Source organism: Hippoglossus stenolepis, chromosome 14, assembly GCF_022539355.2.
Source record: "Hippoglossus stenolepis isolate QCI-W04-F060 chromosome 14, HSTE1.2, whole genome shotgun sequence".
In the NCBI taxonomy this organism is placed as follows: Eukaryota; Metazoa; Chordata; class Actinopteri; order Pleuronectiformes; family Pleuronectidae; genus Hippoglossus; species Hippoglossus stenolepis.
In genome coordinates this window covers 658,664-682,935 of record NC_061496.1, presented here as the reverse complement: position 1 = coordinate 682,935, position 24,272 = coordinate 658,664, and the positions used below count along the sequence as shown (strand labels likewise).

The window sequence follows — 24,272 nt, the reverse complement described above, 5'->3', positions numbered from 1 at the left end:
ATTTGTGTAAAAATCTAAAGCAACAATAGAAACAAACAAACTGCTTCCAATGCCTCGACATCCAAAACATCAAACGCAGTTCAAAGGATCTTTTGTCCGTGAGGGGGGGACAGGGACAGACAGGTTCTCCTCCACTGACCCAGGAGTGGTCAGTCGGACCAAGCCCCAGACTGGGAGATGTTGGTGGACGTGGGCCAGCGGCTCACAGTCCCATCACATATAGTCACTACCACCCTGAGACCTGATGCTCTGGTCCAACACCCTGCTCCTCGTCTGCTTGGTAGAACTGACAGAACCCTGTGAGGATAATGCTGATGAAGAAGAGGAAAGACTGCCATGCAGACACGGCATTTGAGGCAGAGCAACGAGACTGGAAAGCAATAGTTGGACCTGTGGAGGTCGGCTGCAGGAGTTTCATTCCAACATCCACCATCAGGTTGCTCAAAGATCTGGGATCCGTGGACAGGTCCTGCTCCAGACCATGACAGAAACATCACACACTGCAGAACGCTGCAGCCAACGGCTCTGGATCAGGAGGAAAGATCCCAACTGGGCCCCAGGATGCTCGAGACCTGTACCCAGATCAACCTGTGGGGGGCCGGCCTCAGAAGAGGGTGTCTGGTGATTAAAAGGAGGAAACAACAGACGCTAAATTCTGTCCCTAACATCTGCTGGTGGTCACTAACGTCTGATAACATCTGCTGGTGGTCACTAACGTCTGATAACATCTGCTGGTGGTCACTAACGTCTGATAACATCTGCTGGTGGGTGGTATTAATTGAACATACAAGGGATATTCTCCATCTTGTCCTATGTTCCAAACTGGGAGTGTTTAGTTTAAAAAGGCAGAGGTAATGACGTCCGACCTTCTGAGCAGGTAACATGGTTTTCATAGTGCTGCCATACAAGCCAGTATCCAGTCAGATTTACCTTTAGCCTCAGGTACCCTCAAGCTCGGCTTGTATCGTTGATTACAGCCAAAACACTTGATGACGCTACGATACACAACTGAGGTTATGTCCCTGTCATCTGCTGGTGGCTGCTATCACCGGCTAACACCTGCTAACACCTGTTAACATCTGTGAACACCTGCTGGTAGCTGGTAACTTAAATTGTGCAATAGACCTTCAAATGCAAAAGAGACATTCACCATCTTGTCCCATATTCTAAATGTTTTATTCTTTAGTTTTCACTTCACTTACTATTATACCTTATTGTTATTATCTATATTCTTTGTTATTCACAACAGTGTGTGTATATAGAGTTTTTATTATTTGTTTGACAGGAGAGAAAACTCATCAGACAGAAGATGTAAAATGTTGAGATGCTCTTTTTAATTTCCCATCTCTGTTTAAATAGCTCTGACACACACACACACACACACACACACACACACACACACACACACACACACACACACACACACACACACACACACACACACACCTACTCTGCAGCTGTTTAACATCTGGGACATTGTTGTTATCAGAGCTTGGTTTATTAGATTTCAATGTGTTTGATGTCAAAGTGTTGAGTCACATAGTTCTTCATAAAAAACACAGCGCCACAGGAAGTGGGCGTTGTTTTTGGTGACGTGGCTCCTGAATGAGCCCCCCCCCACACCTCTCTCATGCAGGAATTATTCAGTGATGGAAAAAAAAACCTCTTTCAAGTCCTTCGAGCGTTAATGATCCAGATCAGAAAGAAAAAAAAGGTCTGCTCGTCTCCTCCACATGAGATTCTCACAACCTGGAACCGAGACAGGAGATAAGATGAGCACTCTTTTCTATCTGTCGAAGATGTTTTTACATTCAAAAGGTCTAAAATCTATTTCCACAGAATATTTTAAAGAGATTTAATTTTTTTATTTATTTACTTACGATGTCTGATGTCACGGCTGCTCCTCGTTTCCTGTGCTGGGCGTTCGGTTGCGGATTTGACTCCTCAGCTGTTCGATGAGTTCGGGGTTCTGCTGCTGCATCTGCTGAGCGAACTGCTGACCTCTGCAACACAGAACAACAAGAACAACAAGAACATCAGCAAATCATGTCCACCTGACAGAAAGCATGCTGGGAAAAATCTGAGTCAGGTACGTACGCCTGGATCAGTCCTGATAAATCTCCGGATCCAGCAGCTCCAGGGACTCCAACTCCTGGTCCAACTCCTGGTCCAACTCCTGGTCCAGCTCCTTGTCCAACTCCTTGTCCAACTCCTGGTCCAGCTCCTTGTCCAACTCCTTGTCCAACTCCTGGTCCAACTCCTGGTCCAACTCCTGGTCCTGCCCCGCCTCCTGCTCCACCTCCCCCCACCCCGCCGTACGCTCCGGACATCATCCCCGACATCCTGGAAGAGAGAAGACGAGACGTTAACTCTGAGAAACACGAGAGGAAGAAATCTACTCCGCTCCTCCACTGGTTACCAGTAGCTGCCCGCTTCCACTTCAAAACACTAGTACTTGGTACCGTGCTGTGAACGGACCGGGTCCAGTCTACATCCAGGACATGGTCAAACCTTACAGCCCGTCCACTCCGCATCGACCAATCGGCTGCTCCCTCACTGCGAGGGACAGCTGTCACTCAACTACATCACGACTGTTTCCTGTCCTGGCTCCTAAACGGTGGAACCAGCTCCACATGGACATGAGGACACAAAGTCCACACATCTTCCTCCAGACTGAAGACACATCTCTTCAGACTGAAGACACTTCCCTTCAGACTGAAGACACTTCCCTTCAGACTGAAGACACATCTCTTCAGACTGAAGACACATCTCTTCAGACTGAAGACACATCTCTTCAGACTGAAGACACATCTCTTCAGACTGAAGACACATCTCTTCAGTCTGAAGACACATCTCTTCAGACTGAAGACACATCTCTTCAGACCACACCTCGGTGAAGAAGATGATGTCCAAGTCAAGTTGCACTTACATGTAGCACTTTGTAGTTTGGCTGTTTTGAAGCTATTGTACTCACATGATTCTTGTTGTTCTGGGTTTGTTCCCTGAAGCACATATTGTGAGTCGCTTTGGATAAAGGCGTCAGCTCAATGTAATGTAAAATGTAAAAATCAACAACTAGAGGAGAAAACAAACTTACAGCGACTGAACCTGAGGGTTGTTCATCAGAGACGACGCCTGCAGAGACAGAGACACACACTCAGTCAATAATGTGCAAACATCAATTCCACTGCAGCTCAGACATCATGTAACATCGGCTGGTGTCGTCAACATGGTCAAGACACATTTTTAAAGGTTGAGCTGAAATTTTAAAGCTGATTCCTACAGATTTAACATTAAAAAATTACGACAGAACACCTTAAATCATCAGTTTGATGAAAGTGAGTCTGATGTTTAGTGTGAACATGAGAAAGTTTCCTCCTTCTCTCCCTGAACGTCTGTTCTCTGTGACTCTGCTGAGTGGGTTCCATCTCCTGTGAGAAGAACTGACTGAGAGTCAGCTTCAACTGTCACAACCAGCTGCAGCTGAAGAGTGAAGCTGAACTGAGATCAGTTAAAAACACTCTGAAGTTATTAACAACCAGAGTTTATCTCCAATATTCAACAGGAAACTGTTAAAACATGAAGAATTCTAAGTTTGGTGGATTTGTTACAGCCGCAGCTCTTCTGGTTCAGAATAACCCCGAACCCTAACCCACACGACGGACGTCCCTGTGAATATCGTAGCTTTGACAGAACCAGAGTGTTCTCACCATGTTCATGAAGCCGGGGTTACTGAGCAGACCAGCCAGGTCGACTCCACCCATCCCTGCTGTCTGAGAGAGGACACGGATACATGAATACAACATCTGTCAGAAACTCGCTGCTCACAAACACTTAGTGTCGTCTCCTCTTACCGGACTGGACGTATCCATCTTCTCCTCTGCGATCTTCAGGTTGGTTTTGTATGTGTCGTTGTCGGGGTCGAGCTCCAGAGCTTTTTTATAGTAAGTCGCTGCTTCTGTGTGTTTGTTGAGGCTCGCCAGAGCCAAACTGAAACGACACGACAACACGTCAGGAAATATGTCAAGAAACGGGACAGGCAATAGGTCTGGAATCACTTGAGCAATCCTCTCACCCCATCCTCCCGTAGGCTTTACTGTAGTTGGGGTCGATGCTGATGGCCTGTTCACAGTCCTGTACGGCTCCAGCATAGTTCCCCAGTTTACTGTTCGCTGCAGCTCTGCACAGGAAAATTGAAATGATCACATCAAGATCAGATTTTTAGTTTTTTAATCCAGAGCATCTTCATATGTTCAGTTTTCATATTTTAGTTAAAGTTAAAAACATGAACTGTATTTGTCTCTGGGAAGCTTCGCAGACACAGAACTGTCACGGCGCCGACCTGTTGCAGTAGTAGACGGCGTTCTGAGGGTTGATGAAAATGGCCTTCGAGTAAAACTCAACAGCAGCTGCAAAGTTGTCGACCTTCATTTGGTCGTTACCTGAATCCGGAGACAAAAAGCGTTGACTTATTACTGGAAAATTAAATAAAAGCGAGAGAAGAAACTGCAGCTGTTTTAAAAACAACATGTCTGTGATTTGCTTTGTGGTCACAGAGACGTCGTCCTCGTCTTACCGTCGGTTTTCAGTCTCTCAGCCTCAGCTCTCTGTTCCTCACTAATGGAGTTTGAGGTGGAGTTGTTGTTGACCTGCGACTGAGCTGGAAACTGCCACACAAACACAAACACAGACAGAAAGAAGCACTCAGAACCTGAAAGCATGAATCTTCATCTCTTCACCCTGATAAGAAGCTGTTTCTCTGAGTCTACCTTTGCTGTGGCGGAGGCGAAGATCTCCGGTAACGTCATGGGGACAGCGAGGCTCTGATCATCGGTCGATACATCAAACGCTGTCTCCAAACACTGAACAGCAACTGTAGAACGACGAGATGGTTTTAACGGGAAGAAGCACACAAGCTGACACACTGAGGCGACGGGATCATGGAGTTAAAAACAACTCTTTCATCACAGTCTTTGTTCACAGTCGAACGTGCTGCTGCCAAACCCCTGAAACTATCTGGAACCTGGGTTTAGTGCCACCCCCCCAACTGAGCTCCAGTAGCTCGTCTTCGAGGCAGGCGGAGAACAGTCGGAACAGAAGCAGAGCCCACAACAACAAATACACTGTTTTGTTCAGTCCCATGAATGGACAGAGTCAAATGATGACTCACCCTCCAGACTCTCCTGGGCGCTGGACGTCAGATCCCCTGACTGGAGCTGATCGTGGAGGAACTGGATGATGGAGAAGGCGAGGCGCTTGTTGTCTGTCATGGTGACGGAGGCTCAGACCTCTCTGTATTCACTGAGGGAGGGAGACCCTGCAAATATCAAGACGAGGAAGTGGCTGTTACTGAGCCTGGTGATGTCATGATACGTGTCACACAGCTTCCAGATACATTATTACTCATGTCCGAGTCAGAACCAACTTTATTGACCAAGTCCAAATCACACAATTTTAAAGAAAGAGAGAAAAACAATTCTTGGACCTGAACATAAATTCAATGTGATCTTCTCGCACCAGATCGCAACAAACACATGGACCGGGGTGAAAACATAACCTCCTAAGGAATTAAACACAAACGTATGATAATCATGTAGGAGCCAGTGGGTGGGGATATTCAGTGTGGTAGTATACACACAGTGGTCGTGTACAGTGTGTACATGTATACACACATCTACAAACTGCTTTCTATTTGACCAGTGATGCATGATGAGAGCATGTTACTGCAAAGTGTGTGAACCCATAGAAAGAAAAGGTTTGTGTTGGTTTCAGTGTTATTGGTAGTTCTGTGTTTGTCCGTTTGTTGGTTTGTATTTAAGATCTGGTAAAAACCACTAAGGTGACCAGTAAACCTCCGGTGAGGATCAGAAGTTCGGAGCTGATCCAAGATGATCCGTGTCTCTTTCTTTACCCTTGTATGAAAGAAGGTGTTTGGTCCTTTCCCCTGATTTCTCAGAGAAGGATCTTGGATCTCGAGGAGAAAGCAGTGGTCTGGTGAAGCTGGACTGTTGTTGGAGGCTTGAGCTCTGGTGATGTTCAGGTTGTTCAGAAGCTCACTGACGTTTCCCTCAGTTTATGCAGCTACATGTAGCATTAGCCTGGAGAACATTCTGCAGGGATGCTAACAGCTATCAGCTAACACTCGCTATTTGAACACATGAATCACAATGAAGGTACCTGCTGATAATAAGCAGATAAATGAAGTGAGACCTGAAACAACTGTCGTTTTCTATTTATCAACAAAGGTTTGTTTTAGCTTAGCATGCTAGCATGTCAACATCTCTTCATGTGTCTCTTTGACAAAGTCAAGTTTAAAAGGCTCAAATCTTTGTCTCTGGTTCCGATCAGCAGCAGGAAGTGACAGTTACAGGGACATGGGGACATGGGGACAGGTTGAGACCCTGCATCAGGCTCCTATGTGACTCATCGGGTGAGAACTCATCTAAACACAGCGGGACTCGAACTACTGCTCCCTTAAGTGAGTCAGTCACTCATGTAGCTGTCAGAACAGCTGTGACTGTAGAAATGTTCATGTTTCCGGTGTGTAACCTGAGCCGAATCACACAGCGGCTCATGGACGGTTATTATACACACGGACTTTACTTCTGACGGACGCAGGATTCTCATCAGGCTCAAATCTCTGTTGTATGTTCAAAGTTTTGAAAGGACATTGGCGTGACGGGCTCCAAGCACCAGCGGCACGATGCTAACAGCTAGCTAGCTAGCGTCCCGTTAAGTGTGAAGGTGGAGCCGGGAACTCGAACCAGTGACGCCCCCGGTCTGTTGCGGTGACACGGTTCTCTTACCAACTATCTTTCCCGTGAAGATGATCCCGGTGACGGACAGGTGACGGTAGCTCCGCTGCTCCGGGGTTCGTCGCCGTCAGCTAACTAATTAGCCTGTCGAGGAATTATGCCGTCATCGGAGGGCGCCGTTGTACAGGTCATCCTGGTGGGGAGCACTAGCCAATCAGAGGCCAGGTAGGGGCTGGTCTTAGCTCAGCTGCGGTTTGTTTTCGACACGTTTTTAGTTTTTCTGCGGAATCTGCGCGTTTTTCTGTCCGTGAATCCGGTTCAAATTCCCGCAGACACACCGAACATCCACCGAGAGACACCGGAGCTTCTCAGGGACCCAGCACGGTGAGATCGGACCCGTGGCGCGGTCTTCTGACGCGGCAGAGCACGAAGTCCGCTTCACACACAACAGCTGATATCCAGACATGACGCCATCTCTCATCTTCATCTACGACCTCTTTTCAATATGATGACGGTTTTGTTCAGTTCGGCTCAGAAATGTTTCACTGGACTTTGACTCGTGTCCACGTCCACACTGATGTAGCTAGCTAGCACAGTTAGCTCCAGTACTTAGCAACATGTCAAACTGTATAAGTTCTGTTCTGATCAGTTCTGGTAGATTTGTTTTCTTCCGCATTGAAGAACGAGTCGTTGAATTTCTTAGATTTAATTAAATCCCTGTTCAGACAGAAATAAACGTTCAGGACAAATCATTGAAAGTTAATTTAATAGATAAATACACAGAAGTCTGGAGCTTCTCGTTGCATTATGGGTGTTTGGTGTCGGTGGAGTCACAGGATTGTGTTTCCTGTAGTTTCAGGTCCCCATCATGAATAAAAACAAGAAGAGGGTGGTTCTGCCCAGCCGTCCTGACCCCCCCACTGTGGACCAGATCCTGGAGGACATCAACAGAACTGCACCCAGCGACCCAGTGTTCAGTGTCCTGGAGCAGAGTGGACAGGGTGAGTCCACCTGGGCCCGTCCAACGTCTGTCCATCTGTCGACCATCTCCCCGTCTGTCTGTCCATCTGTCTACCATCTACCTGTCTGTCTGTCCATCTGTCGACCATCTCCCCGTCTGTCTGTCCATCTGTCGACCATCTCCCCGTCTGTCTGTCCATCTGTCTACCATCTACCTGTCTGTCTGTCCATCTGTCGACCATCTTCCTTCTGTCTGTCCATCTGTCTACCATCTACCTGTCTGTCTGTCCTTCTGTCGACCATCTTCCTTCTGTCTGTCCATCTGTCTACCACCTACCTGTCTGTCTGTCCATCTGTCTACCACCTACCTGTCTGTCTGTCCTTCTGTCGACCATCTTCCTTCTGTCTGTCCATCTGTCTACCACCTACCTGTCTGTCTGTCCATCTGTCTACCATCTACCTGTCTGTCTGTCCATCTGTCGACCATCTTCCTTCTGTCTGTCCATCTGTCTACCACCTACCTGTCTGTCTGTCCTCTGTCGACCATCTCTCTGTCTGTCCATCTGTCGACCATCTTCCTTCTGTCGAACATCCTGTAGTTAACCACCCGTCTGTCTGTCCTCTAGTTAACCACCTGTCTGTCTGTCCTGTAGTTAACCACCCGTCTGTCTGTCCTCTAGTTAACCACCCGTCTGTCTGTCCTGTAGTTAACCACCCGTCTGTCTGTCCTCTAGTTAACCACCCGTCTGTCTGTCCTGTAGTTAACCACCCGTCTGTCTGTCCTGTAGTTAACCACCCGTCTGTCTGTCCTCTAGTTAACCACCTGTCTGTCTGTCCTCTAGTTAACCACCCGTCTGTCTGTCCTGTAGTTAACCACCCGTCTGTCTGTCCTGTAGTTAACCACCCGCCTGTCTGTCCCAGTGTTAACCACCCGTCTGTCTGTCCTCTAGTTAACCACCCGTCTGTCTGTCCTGTAGTTAACCACCCGTCTGTCTGTCCTGTAGTTAACCACCCGTCTGTCTGTCCTGTAGTTAACCACCCGTCTGTCTGTCCTCTAGTTAACCACCCGTCTGTCTGTCCTGTAGTTAACCACCCGTCTGTCTGTCCTCTAGTTAACCACCCGTCTGTCTGTCCTCTAGTTAACCACCCGTCTGTCTGTCCTGTAGTTAACCACCCGTCTGTCTGTCCTCTAGTTAACCACCCGTCTGTCTGTCCTGTAGTTAACCACCCGCCTGTCTGTCCTGTAGTTAACCACCCGTCTGTCTGTCCTGTAGTTAACCACCCGTCTGTCTGTCCTCTAGTTAACCACCCGCCTGTCTGTCCTCTAGTTAACCACCCGTCTGTCTGTCCTCTAGTTAACCACCCGTCTGTCTGTCCTGTAGTTAACCACCCGTCTGTCTGTCCTGTAGTTAACCACCCGTCTGTCTGTCCTGTAGTTAACCACCCGTCTGTCTGTCCTCTAGTTAACCACCCGTCTGTCTGTCCTGTAGTTAACCACCCGTCTGTCTGTCCTGTAGTTAACCACCCGTCTGTCTGTCCTGTAGTTAACCACCCGTCTGTCTGTCCTGTAGTTAACCACCCGTCTGTCTGTCCTGTAGTTAACCACCCGCCTGTCTGTCCTGTAGTTAACCACCCGTCTGTCTGTCCTGTAGTTAACCACCCGTCTGTCTGTCCTGTAGTTAACCACCCGTCTGTCTGTCCTGTAGTTAACCACCCATCTGTCTGTCCTCTAGTTAACCACCCGTCTGTCTGTCCTGTAGTTAACCACCCGTCTGTCTGTCCTGTAGTTAACCACCCGTCTCTGTCTCTGTCTGTCTGCTCAGACGTGTCTCGGCCCTCAGACTCTGACGTGGACATGAAGTTCCTTCAGTGTCGTCGGTACCTGGAGTTGAACGAGCGGCTGCAGGAAGCTCGAGGTCGGCTGCTACGACAGAGGGAGGAGCTAAAGGCAGCGGGGGAGCAGCTGGACAGAGACGTGGAAAAGGTCAAAGGTCAAACTCTCTGACTCCACAGCCGCCTCCTCTGGCCTGGTGGCTCAGCTGGCTGTTCTCTGACCTGCCGCTGCGCCCTGACCCCGACAGCAGGGGGGCTTCAGGAGTCGCTGTCGTCTGACCCACAACTGAACTCTGTGTGTGTGTGTGTGTGTGTGTGTGTGTGTGTGTGTGTGTGTGTGTGTGTGTGTGTGTGTGTGTGTGTGTGTGTGTGTGTGTGTGTGTGTGTGTGTGTGTGTGTGTGTGTGTGTGTGTGTGTGTGCGATGACACATTTCTAATCAGATCATTGGGACTGACAGACTCTTATGTTGCATTCAGGTACAAACTAAAGTGTCTGTGTTTTTGCTGTTATGCAGCTCATCACCTTAAATGTACTTCCATATTTTGAGTTTTATAATCTTTCACCTTAACGCACTTCAGCGCAAGAAAACACAGAGAAACAAAACAACTGTATAAATCTGACAACACATTTAAAAATGCTGCAAAGTGAGAAAATGGTCTCAGACTCAGTATTCATGTGTCATCTTCAGTTGAGTCTCTGTTCACCTTCACCATGTGTGACTTTAAACAGTCAAATCCACTTTGTGTCTGAACTCAGTTTCTCAAACGGTCTGTGGAGCCATAAAAAATCCGTGTGTGCTGTTTCAGTCCCGTCTTCACTGGGTTAAACGTGTATGAAGAGATCAACACGGCAGCGTAATGAAACACGTCACTCTTTATTAGATGAAAACATATATAATGACACACGTCTGTTGCTTTGCCTATTTCACATGACACCGTCACGTCTGCGGCCTCATTCACACACAAAGGGCTGAGATCTATTTATTAGATTTAATAAATACAGAATCATTTATTTCCTCAGTCAATGATGAATATTTGACAATTTTGAGACGTTCAAGGTGATGTCCCTCAGAGTTAATGTTCCTGTTGCAGACAAAAAAAATGAATGTAAAGAATCTCAGTCGGCTGAGGAGCCATCAAAAGTCCAACATTCAGTTTTTGAGTGAACTCAAAGTACCGAGAGTTCAAATTCACCTGCAGTACTTTGATAAAGTGATTGAATGAAGAGCCTGATCTCAGCCGGGTGTGAACGAGGACGCTGACGGGGACGTGGACAAACTTCGGGACCTTTTGATGGAGCTTGATTCCCCGTTCGTCTCAGTCACACAGTTTTCATTGTTTCGTCTTATCGGGGCTGTTAAAAGGATTTTCACCAACAATCTGTCCGAGTATAAAATACACGGCTGCAAAGTTTAGAAATTCAACTTTCAGTCATGAGCTTCAATAAGATCAAAAAAAGTTTGTGAAATGATCAGAAAGTTTCTTATCACCTTTAAACCTGTGAACAAATCAGAAACGTGTTTGTAAATGTGTAAAAATGTTGTTAAATGTTACATTTTATTTCATTTTGTTGAATTTATTTGAGTTCATATGTTAAAGAACAGCTCATCACACGGCTGTATGTCAATCGATGAATTGATTAAACCATAAGTTGTTGTGGCTCCAGCTACGAGTCACTGTCAAATTGACACACCACACATTGTCCTGCTGTCTCCTCACATGGACTCACTCTCACATGTTACAGACATTTTACTAGGAGGCTGCAGGAGAAGATCCAGAACATGTCCAGAGACACTGACTCAGACATGTTTTCACATCCAGAACCTCCAGAACACGTCAGGAACATGTCAGGAACATTTTCAGACTGAAAACAACTTTAATGTGAGAAACAACCACAGACTTTGAATGTCATCATTTCACAAACACACACTTTGACTCTTATTTGAGCTCATGTGTAACGTCTGAGTGTCTTTCTGTCTTAATGACCTGAAGACGGATCTGAACGGTTTGTTTTTAAAGGAACTTGGTTTTCTTCATATTGAAAACATGCTGTGGAAACAACAGGTAAATACAGAACGTCAAACAGCCCCTCAGAGTAGATTCACGTCTGTCCTGTCTTTGTCTCCGAGCACACATGGACGAGTGAGGGTACAACTACAGAGAATATTCATCGTATTAATGTTCGACTTCTTCTCCACCTACCGCTACTTTTACAGCAACACAGTAAAGCAGATATTAACACGTTTGTAGAGACTTCCAGAGGACACACACCTGCCCGACCATCATCCAATCAAATCATCTGTTCATCTCCTAACAGGAAATACTCCAACGAGGCGCGTTGTCGCTTTGTTCATCTAACACGGACACTTTATAGCATTATAGGTCTTTGCTGCACAATAATACAGATTTGTAGTAATGCTCTCGTTACCGCGGAGTAACGACATCATTGTCATCCAGTGTGTTTGCAGTCAGTGAATATATTAGCATGCTGTCAGGGAGCAACACTGGGAAGCTTGGAAGGTTTTGTATATATGAATGATATTTACAACACGGATTAAGACACAGAGGAACAAAAGGTTGAAAAATAACAGTATCCGCTGTAATATTTACTAATGCAGTGATGGAAACGGTCCAGCAGGGGTCAGCGTGAAGATTCTTCATGAATCATCCCCTCATACTAATAGAGTGAGAATGATACTCATCACATCTCTGTATATAAGGTTGGACAGGACTCTATTAACTGAGATTATAAACTGCTCTCAATAATATTGAGGCATATTTTGTACAATATTTAATTTTCTGGATTAGTTAAAAACAACCCCCCCCCTGGAACTTTATTCCATTTCGTCTACATCTACCCTGGAGTTGGTAGTTTGTTCTTAACCGAGTATAATTTGTTATTTTAAATTTAATATCTATCCTAAATAATGTAGTTGTTCTTTTTCCTTCTTGCTTGTGCATCTACCTGTAGCTTCGCAAAGGTTTTAAGCTACTTCTACATTTAAATAGTAGTAAACAGTTTTTCTCCTGTTATCGTGTGAAAGTGAAAACACAACATCAGCCCACGATCCAAAGAAAACTGGTTAATTTCAAAGTAATAATGCAAATAATTCGAAGGAATGTTCTATCAAAAATCTTCCCTCTGACCAAGTTGGACTCTGGAAATGTTAACAGTGTCTCACATTGAGTGATGAGGCGTTGATGTAAAAAATACTTTACATGTCGGTGTGTTTGTGTCCTTTGTGAAAGTCTGACAACAGTTGGCCACAGTTTGTGAAAGTCAAGCTGAGCTTTCACTCTAACGTTTGCATAATATTGTTCTTGTTATCGATTCTGTCCTGGAGACCGATGGTGATTCATGTGCTGAAATCAAGTTCATTGTCTTTTGCTTTATATTTTCACTACACTTCTACCAGGCAATGAATATTCTACAAATACAAAAAAGTACAAAAAGATGCACTTCCTATTCAGGGGAGACTTTTCTCTGAAGTGCATCTCTAAAAGTTATTGTGGGTCCGTTCATGTCCGACCTGTCTTGATTCATACATCCAACCCTGTACGAATGGAAGCTATGATCAAACTTGAATGGAGTGAATGGGGAAAGTAAAGGGTCAATATCCGAGGTATAGGGACCAGCACACTCCTCATCTGTCCACCTGAGTGTTTGAGAGTTTGAATCAGGAACACAATGGAGTCGTCCTGTAATTCACCAAACGTCCTACGACTCACTTTTCTCCCCTGACTTCTCGTTGATTGTGGCAGCTTGGCTCTGTGCGTCTTGCAGGCAGCAGGCTATGGGGCTGGGGGTGTAGTTGAACGGGGTGACTCGGACAGCCTTGCTTGGGGAACCGTGGCGGAAATGAACAACTCCGCCCACGTGGCTGTCTGATGTTCCTGTAGATCTGGTGCTGTGGCCCCTCAGGGAACCGTCTGAATCACCATCCTGGAGGTTACTCCCTGGGGTTGCACTGATCTTCCTGAAAAGTGCCACTTCCGGCGCAGTTTCGACCGTCGGAGAGGTGCTCGAGTTGGTCTTGTTATTGGTAAAATCTTCTGTCTGGACGGTTGCGTCACTTGTCTTGCGAGATGCAAGTAGAATGGTTGGCAGTTTTCCTGGAAGAGCTGGCAGCTTTGGCTTTTCCCCGTCAGGAGAAGGCACCAGAGGTAATGCATTAGCTGGCAGGGTGCTTTTCAAGATCTGAGTTACATCTTCATCCCTGATTCTCCTCCAGGTTACTCTGTCATTCAGCCGAGATGAGGATCGCTGCCCTTTCTTCTTTGTATCGTCCTCGCTCTTCGCTCTTCCACTTGAATCAGATGACGAAGAGCGGAGGGAAGAACGGCTGGTCACTCGGCTCAGTATATTTATGCTTGGTGATGATGCGTGACGTTTAAAGGTATCTTTGTCTTGTTGCTGCCTGACTCCGGACACCCTGCCAGGCCCAGTTCTCTGAGCCACCCTGCAGGGGCTTTCCGAGCTAGTCCTCCTGGCTTGACGTCTGCCTGATAGATCCCTTTCACTAGAAGTTGCTCTACAGAGGGCTGTAGACTGCTTCTGAAGGCAACAGTCTGGTCTGTGGACTATCTGTGCTTGTCCTGGACCTTTGACCTGCACCCTTCTTGGGCCTTGCACAGCTGACTTCAGTTCCTGACAGCGGGATGAGCAAAGGAAGACAGCTGAAGCTCCAGGAACTGCTCTGCGGGGAGATACATTCTGGGATCCAGGCATGTTGCGGACAGATCCATCACGTCTCAGCACAGTCTTTGATTCCTTAATGAAAGTCAGCTGTCTCAAGAATCCACTGCGATCAGTCTCGCCACCACTTGAGTGGACAGAAGTCATCCTAACAAGGTCAAATCGATTGGGGGGTAGAACCCTTTTCCCATTGACCTGATTGGTTTGTCTGGTGGTTGTTTGATGAGTCACTAGTGGTGACAGAGGTCTGGGTTGTCTGCCTGAACTTTGCATGAAAGGGATTCGGACAGGTGACTTCTGAGTTTTAGGTGGTGGTGATCTTTCATTTTGATTCACAACAGGAGATCGTCCCTTCCTTTCAGGGGGACTGCTAGCCGGTGGACTACTAGCCGGTGTGGCGTTCTTTTTCTGGATGGGTTTATTTGTCTGAATTGGCGATGTTATCTTCCTCTGACTCTGTTTGGAGGGTGTAGAGCTTTGTGACGATCCAGAGGATGAACTTTTTGGTATCCTTGGAGGTGGAGTAGAGCTCCTCTTTGGCAAAGACAGTTCTATGTCCTGGGGACGGCCCAGTCGGTGAAGGCTCTTTGATCTGTGCTGAGCAAGATTTGGGTTCTTTGGAGCATCTGTCTTTGTTGGTACTCTTCTGGGCGGAGGTATTTGTGATGGAGATGTCTCTTTTTTTGGTGTATAGATCACTGTCCTGCCTCTGAAAACCACAGGTAAGTTTGGAACTGGCTTGCGTTGTGCGAAGTCTAAAGGTTTATTGGCCTTTTTGTCTTTAGCAAACTTCCTTTCTTTGGGTGTAAAGCTGGAGGTTGACATGAATGACAGGACTGATTCCGTCTCCTCAGAGGATGGATCTTGAGACTTGGATGCCTGCAGCCCACTGACAACACAATTAGCACCTTCCTGAATGGCTCTCCATTCAACACTGTTGAGGTCGGAGTCTCTGTCCCATGCCGTGTCATCACTATCCATTTCCTCATCCATGTTCCAAAGATCAGATGCTTTTTGTTTCTGAGTATTTTCAGCTTTCTTCCTCCTGGCAGCAAGCCTCCTCCTCTGCTTGGGCATGGCAGACGTTATGCATTTCTGAAGGAGGTCATCCTCTGAATCCATGCTGACGGAGCTTGGTGAACTTTGCTCTTCATACTGGCTGTGAATGGTCATCGACTTTGTTTGTTGCATCATATTCAGTGTTTTGTTGTGTCTGTTTTTGTACCATATTTGTTGGGCTTTTGATTTGTGATCCTCAAACTCTGCATCACTCAGTGAACTAAGAGAGGAGCTGAGTGAGTAACATCCCAGAGACTCATCCTTCACCAGATTCTGTTTAATCCTGTTAAATCCTCTGGGCTTGGATTGGGAATTATCAAGCCTGCCAATATTGGTCATACTCCGGGAGAGAGTGTTTCTACTCACTTCCCTGATCTGTCTTCTACTTGTTCGCTTCATTGTTTCATCAATTTCATTATTGTCATCATAGAAGCTGTTACTGTCCTCTGAAGAATGCGTCGTCTGTCGATATATTGTGTTTCCTCTTTGTGATCCCACATTAAGGTTCCCTTCGGTGTTCTGCTTTATGACAGGCAGTTCCAGTTTTCTGACAGTGCCTTGACCTTGCCTCTTCTTTTGTTGGTTTGGAGAATGATCACGATTTCTTTGGCTCGCCACCCTATCAGCCACTTCTTTGCTCTGCATCAGGACCCTCTGAGTGGGAATGACATGTTTGGTGGTTCGGTTCATTTGGATCTCAGGTGGGTAATTCATCCTGTTGGGTTTGTGGAAGTGTGAGAATATCCTCAAGTCTTCAATCCTCTTTTCCTCATCGTCGAGCACTTCGTGTTTGTTCATACCTTTAGCTGTGCAGTCCTTAGCCCCCCTCTCTTTCACTGGATACTGAAGTGTTTCATCACTTAGCGATGTTGTGCTGGAGAAGTTAACAGGTGTACCTTCTGCAGAATCAGTGAAGGATGAATCGTCAAATTTGAAGTCCTTTTGTGGGATGACAATTCTCCTTCCAGGACATATTTGTGTTTTGCCATTCGGGAGAATCATGTACACAGGAAGACTAATCTGTTTTCGGGAATTGAGAATATGAGAAGGGATTGTGGTCATCATGGAAGGTCTTACTTTTCTGAACTTGGAGGGCATTGCTGAGTTGATGCATTCCTTTAAGATTTCTATGTCATCGTCTGAGTTGCCCTCACTGTATCTTTCCCCGTGGTCGAGTCCGTGCTCATCCTCATCAGGGAACGGAAGATCTTTGTCATTTTGCTGGAGCAGGGGGGTCAACTTCAGCTCCACGTCTTTCTGTATGTAGTGTTCATGGAGAGGCAGAGCACTTAAGCTCGAAGCACAAGAGAAGTTCTCAGTTGGTTTTTCCACCGTGAAGTAGATCATTGTGTCCAGATCAGGAGGAAGATTAAACCTTTCCTTCGAGTCTGTGATCTCCATGAACTTTCGCAGGCTACTTTCCCACTGGCCAGCTATTCCTGTGGTCTGTGTTTCTGGTCCATTCGACTCAACACAACATGGAGTTTTACTTCGGCTTGGTGGCATTGTTTGCCCTGGACTGTCGGGAAGATCGCTGGGACTAATTGTCCCATCAATCATCTCACTGCATGGATCACTTTGGATTGAGCTGGCTATAGAGTGAGAATCAAAACTGCCCAGGGAACTGACTGAGCTACAGCGACTCATTACCAGGGGTGTCTCATGGATGTAATTCTCAGATGAACTAGATGGAGATCTGTCATCAAGTACAGCCGGTGAAGCTCCTCTAAGGAAAACCTTTTCCCTTTTAGCAGGACGGGGGATCTCAATAGGCTCCGTCTCTTTGCTTGGGAAGGTTTTAGAGTCAGTCATCAGCAGCTGGCTGTCGCTCAGATCCTCCAAGGTTTCATCCTCTTCAGTTCTCTTCACCACTTCTCCATCCTCCACTTCAATAATTTCTAAAGACGAGTCGCTCTCCAGCTCATTTTCACTTTGTCCATCCAGTGCCCCGTCACCAGAAGAGAGGGAGGACAGTGAACTGCAGCGGGAGAAGCAGATTGGTGTGTTCTCTACTGAGTATTTCTGGACTGTCTCCATCGTGGCGATGGTTGGGCTTCTGGTGGATGCCATTGGGGAGAATTTTGTAATGCTCCCCCCAGTCATCACCGTAGGTACCCATGCTTGCCTCCTCATTGCTTGGGCAGCCTGGACGTTGATCGCTGTCTTTGCTACACCAAACGTGGCCACACTTTGAATGAGAGGGACCTGCTGATAAGATGGAGACAGTTTGATTGAAGTCATGCTGACATCGGAGGAGACTTTAGTGGATGCACTGAGTGGTGTTTGTAGGGGTTTATCCTGGTTCTTTTCTAAATCTGTGTCGCTTAGCTCTAGAACCGTCACATCTTTGTTGTCCACAAAATCTCGCTCTGGAATATCTTGCTGGTTAGTCTCAGTCAGGACAACAGGTCCAAAATTCAGGTACTCTTGATGAGCCACCTTAAGATCAAGCTGGTTGGGTCGTTTTTGTACCATAAGGGCTCTTGGAGCAGGTCGCATCTGGTCTTTGCTGCCACAGTAGCCATCACTGGTGCTGCCACTATTTAGACTGTCTGTTGAGACACTTTTGTGGGCAGTTTTGAGGCGCAGTAGGGCGTGGGCCCTGCTGAGACGTTCTCTGTGGGCCAGGCTGCTTGTATCAGACATACGGCAGGGGGAGCAAGATTTTGCCTCATTGAGATCATCTAGTCCGTAAGGCCAGTCTGCCAGGTGATCTTCAGAGCTGAGGCTCAAACTATCCTCCGAGGATGTGTGCATGGTGATGTCCTCCACTAACCTGTCGATCTTGGCAACTGTGTTGGTGATCTTTTTTGCTAGCTTCTCTGCAGCGGCTGATACCACATCGTCAGCAGGTGCATGTCTCTTCTCGATCATCGGATGTGTTTCTACATCTCTCTCAGGTTCGTTGTCCCTCTTACGAGGCTGGTTTTGCAGGAAGTTAGAGTTGGCGAGGAACATGGACAGCATAGAGAAGCTGCCAGTGTCCAGGCTGCTGGAGACGTTGGGAGCCTCATCATCATCAAAACATCCAGAATCAGAAGCATAATCCTTCACCAGACTCTCAATGTGCCGAAGTGGCTTGTTGAGGGTTAGGTGCTTGGGGCTCTGTTTCTCAAGGGTGTCAAAGGTCTCCGCCAGGTGTTTGGCATCCAGCTCCGCCTCCAAAGCCTTCTGTTTCCTCATGTAGAGGGAGGGCATGCAGGAGCCAGGGGATACGACTGCAGCATCCTTATATTTCAGGGGTCGATTGGTGAGGAGATTCCTTAAAGCTGCAGCACTGCCCATGGCTATCATTTTGTGCTTCGAATGGATAAGGTTGCGCAACATGCTAACTGCTCCGAGGTCCCACAGCAGCTCCTGGTCTTTTGGACTCCGAGCTGAAAGGTTCCAGAGAGTCCCGCAGGCGTTGCTCACTATGGTCAGGCTGTGGGAGCGCAGGTGCTGCAGTAGAGTCTGGAGGCAGTTATGGTCCCTGAGGATTTGCCTGTGAAGAAAGAAAACAACAGAGATCTTAATATATAAATATTTTATAATGTCTAGCTGTTTAAAGACTGACAGTGATTTTGCACATTTTGCAAACAGATTACAGGCAAAAATTTGCTACGTGGAAAATTCATTTACTTTTCTAATTTTTTAAATGCACAGAAAACAAAAGGATAACGTCAGGGCTTCTCAGTCCTATTTAAAGGATGAAGTTTGACCGAGTTTTGGTTAAAAGCTCCAAAAAGACTTTTTTCTGTCACCACAATTTCCTCCGTCATACTAAAAAAGCACCAAAGTGACGGCGTGTAGTCGAGTCTAAGAAACGGACCTGTAGTCTTCTCGTGTGGCGACCAAACTCGACACGTTTCGTAGGATCCCCCCTCCGCTCTCGATGATGGCGAGTGAGTTGGTCTGACATCGGTACGTTAGCGTACTGACCAAGAATCCCAGAGCGCTGTCCACCGAGCAGATCGCCACCTTGTTGTCGATGCTGTGAGCCGACAGGTTCCACAGAGCGCTCAGGAGACTCTTCAGGGTCGACTCCTGCAGAACCGGCCGAACAAACAAGATTATAAAGTAATTAAAGTGAAATAAAACCTATGTGTGCAAAAGATGCATTAACATTAGTATTTCAACATCACAATCACAAACATTTCAAAGAAGTACAGTAATAATGAGAATAATGTATAACTCAATGTCTGGAGGAGTACATTTGAAGTGTTTCACTCTGGATTTTAAATCTCAAAAGAACAAATCCTTTTCACATCATCTCCTAAAATAAGTCTGGCTTCTCTCTCATCGTGGCATCGACTCAGTGTGGGTTGGTTTGTTTTCCTCACCTTAGTGGCCTGCAGGGCGCAGGTCATCAGCGCAGACACGCATCCGATGTCTCGGAGGACTCTCTTGCTGCTGACGTCGGCCCTCCAGGACAGATTCCTCAGGATGCTGGAGACCACCTGATGAAGCTCCTCGCTGTCGGAGGCCAGCTGGGCCACCAGAGCCTGGAGGCAGCTCTTCTTCGAGCACAGGGTCGCCTGCGGCAAGACGAACACGGATGAATCAGATTTTAATCTCACTACATAAAGAGACACGTCTTATTCTACAGCAAATAAACATTAACAACAGCGACGACAACAAAATCGATTCAGCTGAAACAACCTGGAGCGTTTTTACTCTCGATCCGAACAGTTTATATAAAGACGATCAGTGACTGTAAACAAAGATGGACGACACGTCTCCATTTCCTCCAGAGATGAAGCCAAAATATCTCAGACACTGCCATCTTGTGGTGATGACATCATTTGCAGAGTCTGAACTGTGGTATCAAGGTCCCGCCCATACACGTTTTTGACCAATCATGAGTCTCATGTCCCATCTGTTAATATGGAGGAGGAGGGTTTATGATCTTTACTGCAGCCAGCCACCAGGGGGCCAACAAGATGATTTAGCTTCACTTTTGGGATCTGACATGTCGTCCATCTTTATTTATAATTTTAGTTTGTACCTTGTTGACGACGTCTCCAAACGTGAGGTTGGTCAGAGCCATTCCTGCGTAACGTCGCAGCGCCATGTTGATGGGATCGTTCTGCATTCCGTACATGTCATGGTCCAGGTGGGTCAGATCCGCCACCACCTGCAGGCCGCCTGGAGAACGACAGAAATATCAGTCTGCGACACACGCTGATGTTTCCCCCCCACACACACACTCTCACACACACACACACACTCACACACACACACACACACACACTCACACACACACACACACACACACACACACACACACACACACACACACACACACTCACACACACTCTCACACACACACACACACACACACACACACACACACACACACACACACACACCCACACACACACACACACACACACACACACACACACTCACACACACACACTCACACACACAACACAAACCTAATTCGTTCATGGCTCGTCGGTACTCCTCCTCGAAGGAAAGCTTCATGATGGCGCACATGGCCTGACAGATCTGAGGGTCCACGGGTTCCGGAATATCTGAAGATATAAAGAAAATAAAGTTATTATTATTAAATATTAATATTTATTATTTTAATCATTTAGATTTATTCGAATTTTTCCATTTATAACATTTTTATTCTTATATTTCTGCGGTAATGTTGTCTTCAATCCTTTGTCCTTTATTTGTCAACTCATTATTATTAGAATGAACCAACTTGAAGTCGGGTCTGTTACAGTTCATGAAAACTCTCCTGGAGGAGACGAGCTGGTGAAACTCTGACCTTCAGTTAACGTCTGGTTTTAGTTCCTTCTTGTTTCTGAGGATTCCGACGTTAATTCAGTTTTGTGTTTGTAAAAGATTTAAAGTCACAGTATCAGGAAGAAAAACCTCAGGTTGATGTTCTCCTCTGATGGTTCAGTCCTGCCGCTGGTTTTGGTTCTTCTGTGTTTACGGAGAACTTGACTCACCGGTGGTTTTGGTTCCTCCAGGTGAAGGCGTCGTGGCGTGGCTCTCGATCCAGTCCCAGCCGCTGTCGCAGTAGGTGCGGATCTGCTCCAGCATGTGCAGGACCCTCATCTCCCGCCGGGCCTGGCCCTCGTCCTGCTGGGAGTAGATGATGTTGTGGAGGGCGGCGCTGGCTCTGGATTTGGCCTCTCGGCTGCAGCCCCCCGTCGTGCCGCCTGTCGTCGTGGTCTCTCCAGCACCACCTCCACCACCCAGGGCTTCGTGCAGGATCTGGACCAGCAGGGGGACGCAGCCGGACTTCCTCATGGCGATGCAGCTGTCCTGAGAGCTGGACATGGCCAGAAGAGTCCGGGACATCTCTTCCTTGTCTCTGTTGGCGAGCATGGAGAGCAACCAGAAGACCATCTCCACCTGAGGACGTCACAAGCCATTCACTTTATCATGAGGAGAAGCTTTATTTAAAGTTAACAGCAGGTTTGCTCTTTTTAGACAAACTCTGCTTTCAGTTCAGATTTCACATATTTGTCTTATAATTTACTAGAAAATGTATATTTTCAGTATAAATTGAAGCAATGGATCAATATGTATTGATTTTAACTTTTTCTTCTTGAGACAGTTTGCTCCATAATAATCACAGTAACATTTACAATGTTCTCAGCTGTAATAACATTGTTACTAAACTGGATTTGTTTTATAATTCACAGAGAATTAAAACAGGTTTTACTTTAAATCAGTTCAGTTGAACTTTTTCTATTTGAACTGTTTGTGTGCGACTGATTGACTCGTTTGTTGTTCTGTAAAATGAAAGGATCTCGGATGTGTCGTCACCTTGCTGCCTCCGTCTGCAGGAGCATCTGATCCTGCTGCTGCTGACGAGTTCTCCGGTTCACCAGCAGGGGGCTTCTCAGCTCCAGACAGCTGAGGAAGAAGGAGAAGAAGAAAAGGACGGTGATGATGATGATGTCATTATCACAGTGAGACATGAAGATGTTCAGGTTGATGAAGCTCGTTCTCGTCTTTCGTGGGAAACAGAAACTGTTTTTCTCCTAATAATAATAAAATCAATTAAATGTATTTGATCATAATTAGCTGGTGAACTGTTGATATAGAGCAGGAGTCTCAGGTGTTGAATATGGAAGAGAAGCACTGAATTATTATTATTATTAAACTCAACTGTCACAGTTTATCATCTCACAGGTTATTGATCAAGTGCGTTCGTTTGAAGTTTGGATGAAATCCAGTGAAGGAAAGATCATACTGATTTCATTTTCTTTTAGTGACAGAAGACAACCACATGCACATGCACACACACACACACACACACACACACACACACACACACACACACACATATTTGTACTTCTATCTATCTGTCGTCAGCTGCACATTCAGATTTTAATCTCTGGAAAATTGAGCTTCATCAAAAATTTTAACTAAACGTGGCTGTAAAAACCTTCATCTAACTGAAAACTAACTACTAATCTAATCTTAACCTGACTTACTAACCTAAACCTAAACTTAACCTCAATGGTATTTCTGTTCAAGTAAGTCCCAATAATGTAATGTAAAAGATTAGGTCCCCACAAGATGAGTAATACACACACACACACAGCTTCATTTAAATTCAGACTGAAATCCTCTGAGAGTCGTATTAGAGCTTTCATTCCTGTCACCATAGCAACGCCTCTGGGTGTGATATGTGTGTGTGTGTGTGTGTGTGTGTGTGTGTGTGTGTGTGTGTGTGTGTGAGCCAAAGACCTGCAGACAAAGAGCGTGTTTGTGTGTGTTTGTCTATCTATAGTTATGAGGCCAATTTTGGTTCATTACCATCATTGTGAGGACATTTTGTCTGGTCCTCACAAATTCAAATGGCTGGTTGAGGGTTAGAATCAGGTTTAGGGAACGCATTATGTCAATGAGTGTCCTCACACACAACTATAGAGTGTGTGCGTGTACGTGTGTGCATGCATGTGTGCGTGCATGTGTCTGTGTGTGTGTGTGTGCACGTGTTTGTGTGTGTGTGTGTGTGTGTGTGTGTGTGTGCGTGTATGTGTGTGTGTGTGTGACGTGTGTGTACGTGTGTGTGCGTGCCTTCATGCATGTGTGTTTTTGTGTGTGTGTGTGTGCATGTGTGTGTGTGTGTTCCTGCAGTAACAAAGGAGCTTGAATTCTTCTTCTTGTGTTGAACAGACTGAATCTGTGGCTCTGATCCAAACCTCCATTAAACACAACCTGCTGCTACATCAACACAAAATGGACGCCGCTGAGCGGAGTGGCAGGATCAGATGAATTCAGCTGTTTCCTGTCAGCGTCAGTTTCCTGATTCTCTGAGTGTTCGCTCGTTCATTCATAATAATCTGATGATCAATGATGAAAATCATCAACAATCAATGTATGTTTGAATTTTTCTGTTTCAAGGTATATTATTTCCATGATTTTTACCTAGACTGCAGCCAGCCACCAGGGGGCACTATGCGCAGACGCCGACGTCAAGAGACGTCACCACCACAAGATGGCAGCGTTCGTATCCTCGATATTTTAGTCTCATTTTTGTTCAACAGGAGGACGGCGAGAAGTGTCGTCCATCTTTATTTACAGCTCTAAAAGCTGCTGGATGTTAACGACGTGGTAAATGTTCGAAGTCGTTTGTGCCTTCGTCACTGACCCAGAATCAGTTTCTCTTCACTGCAGCTGATTCTGTCGTTACTGAGCTCTGAGCCTTTCTCCAAACCAGAACAAATAAAACTGTGACGAGAAAGGAGGTGGATGAAGAGGAGGAGGAGGAGGAGGAGGAGGAGGAGGAGGAGGAGGAGGAGGAGGAGGAGGATGAGCCTTCAAAGTTTCCATAGCTTCACGTCTCTGCTCGTTATTCTCAGAGGGAACCAGAGCAGAGAAAGGACCATCTCTGTGCCAGATCCGCTGCCTAGCAACAGCCAATCACAGCCCTGAGACGGGTAGAGGGCGTCTGCTTAGCAACGGGCTGGGACAGAGGAGGAGGGGAGGAGGGGGAGGAGGAGGAG

The 24,272-nt window shown here is 46.3% G+C and overlaps 4 protein-coding genes across 10 annotated transcripts in view; 1 reads left to right on the top strand and 3 right to left on the bottom strand.

The window, feature by feature from the left end:
- Window positions 1–24,272, bottom strand: part of LOC118121592 (receptor expression-enhancing protein 6) — a 719,670-nt gene that overhangs the window by 49,600 nt on the left and 645,798 nt on the right. The gene's annotated exons all lie outside the window — the stretch shown is intronic.
- Window positions 1,254–6,942, bottom strand: LOC118120859 (small glutamine-rich tetratricopeptide repeat-containing protein alpha-like). The gene is given in 13 exon segments (XM_035176253.2): window positions 1,254–1,749; window positions 1,881–2,003; window positions 2,098–2,343; window positions 3,098–3,135; window positions 3,711–3,773; window positions 3,855–3,990; window positions 4,076–4,180; window positions 4,343–4,442; window positions 4,577–4,621; window positions 4,624–4,660; window positions 4,770–4,873; window positions 5,171–5,317; window positions 6,807–6,942. Coding segments are annotated over 11 exon segments (1,086 nt in total). The 5' UTR covers window positions 5,271–5,317; window positions 6,807–6,942; the 3' UTR covers window positions 1,254–1,749; window positions 1,881–1,891.
- c14h19orf25 (chromosome 14 C19orf25 homolog) lies at window positions 7,008–10,287 on the top strand. 2 transcript variants are annotated; one of them, XM_035176250.2, is made up of 3 exons: window positions 7,008–7,139; window positions 7,615–7,756; window positions 9,539–10,287. In XM_035176250.2, the coding sequence occupies exons 2-3, from the start codon at window positions 7,624–7,626 to the stop codon at window positions 9,718–9,720; spliced, it is 315 nt and encodes a 104-aa protein (XP_035032141.1). In that variant the 5' UTR covers window positions 7,008–7,139; window positions 7,615–7,623; the 3' UTR covers window positions 9,721–10,287. The 2 variants fall into 2 exon arrangements, with proteins under 2 accessions (XP_035032141.1, XP_047198877.1); XM_047342921.1 differs by lacking the exon at window positions 7,008–7,139 and having other exon boundaries at window positions 7,609–7,756.
- apc2 (APC regulator of WNT signaling pathway 2) overlaps window positions 10,405–24,272 on the bottom strand; it is a 30,850-nt gene continuing 16,982 nt past the window's right edge. Inside the window, exons 8-14 of the mRNA XM_035176246.2 lie at window positions 22,081–22,170; window positions 21,255–21,663; window positions 20,724–20,822; window positions 20,291–20,430; window positions 19,626–19,820; window positions 19,115–19,329; window positions 10,405–18,787 (exon numbers count right to left, since the gene is read on the bottom strand). Of these exons, the coding sequence (XP_035032137.2) occupies window positions 13,267–18,787; window positions 19,115–19,329; window positions 19,626–19,820; window positions 20,291–20,430; window positions 20,724–20,822; window positions 21,255–21,663; window positions 22,081–22,170 (6,669 nt within the window). The 3' untranslated portion in view covers window positions 10,405–13,266. The remainder of the gene's footprint in view (window positions 18,788–19,114; window positions 19,330–19,625; window positions 19,821–20,290; window positions 20,431–20,723; window positions 20,823–21,254; window positions 21,664–22,080; window positions 22,171–24,272) is intronic.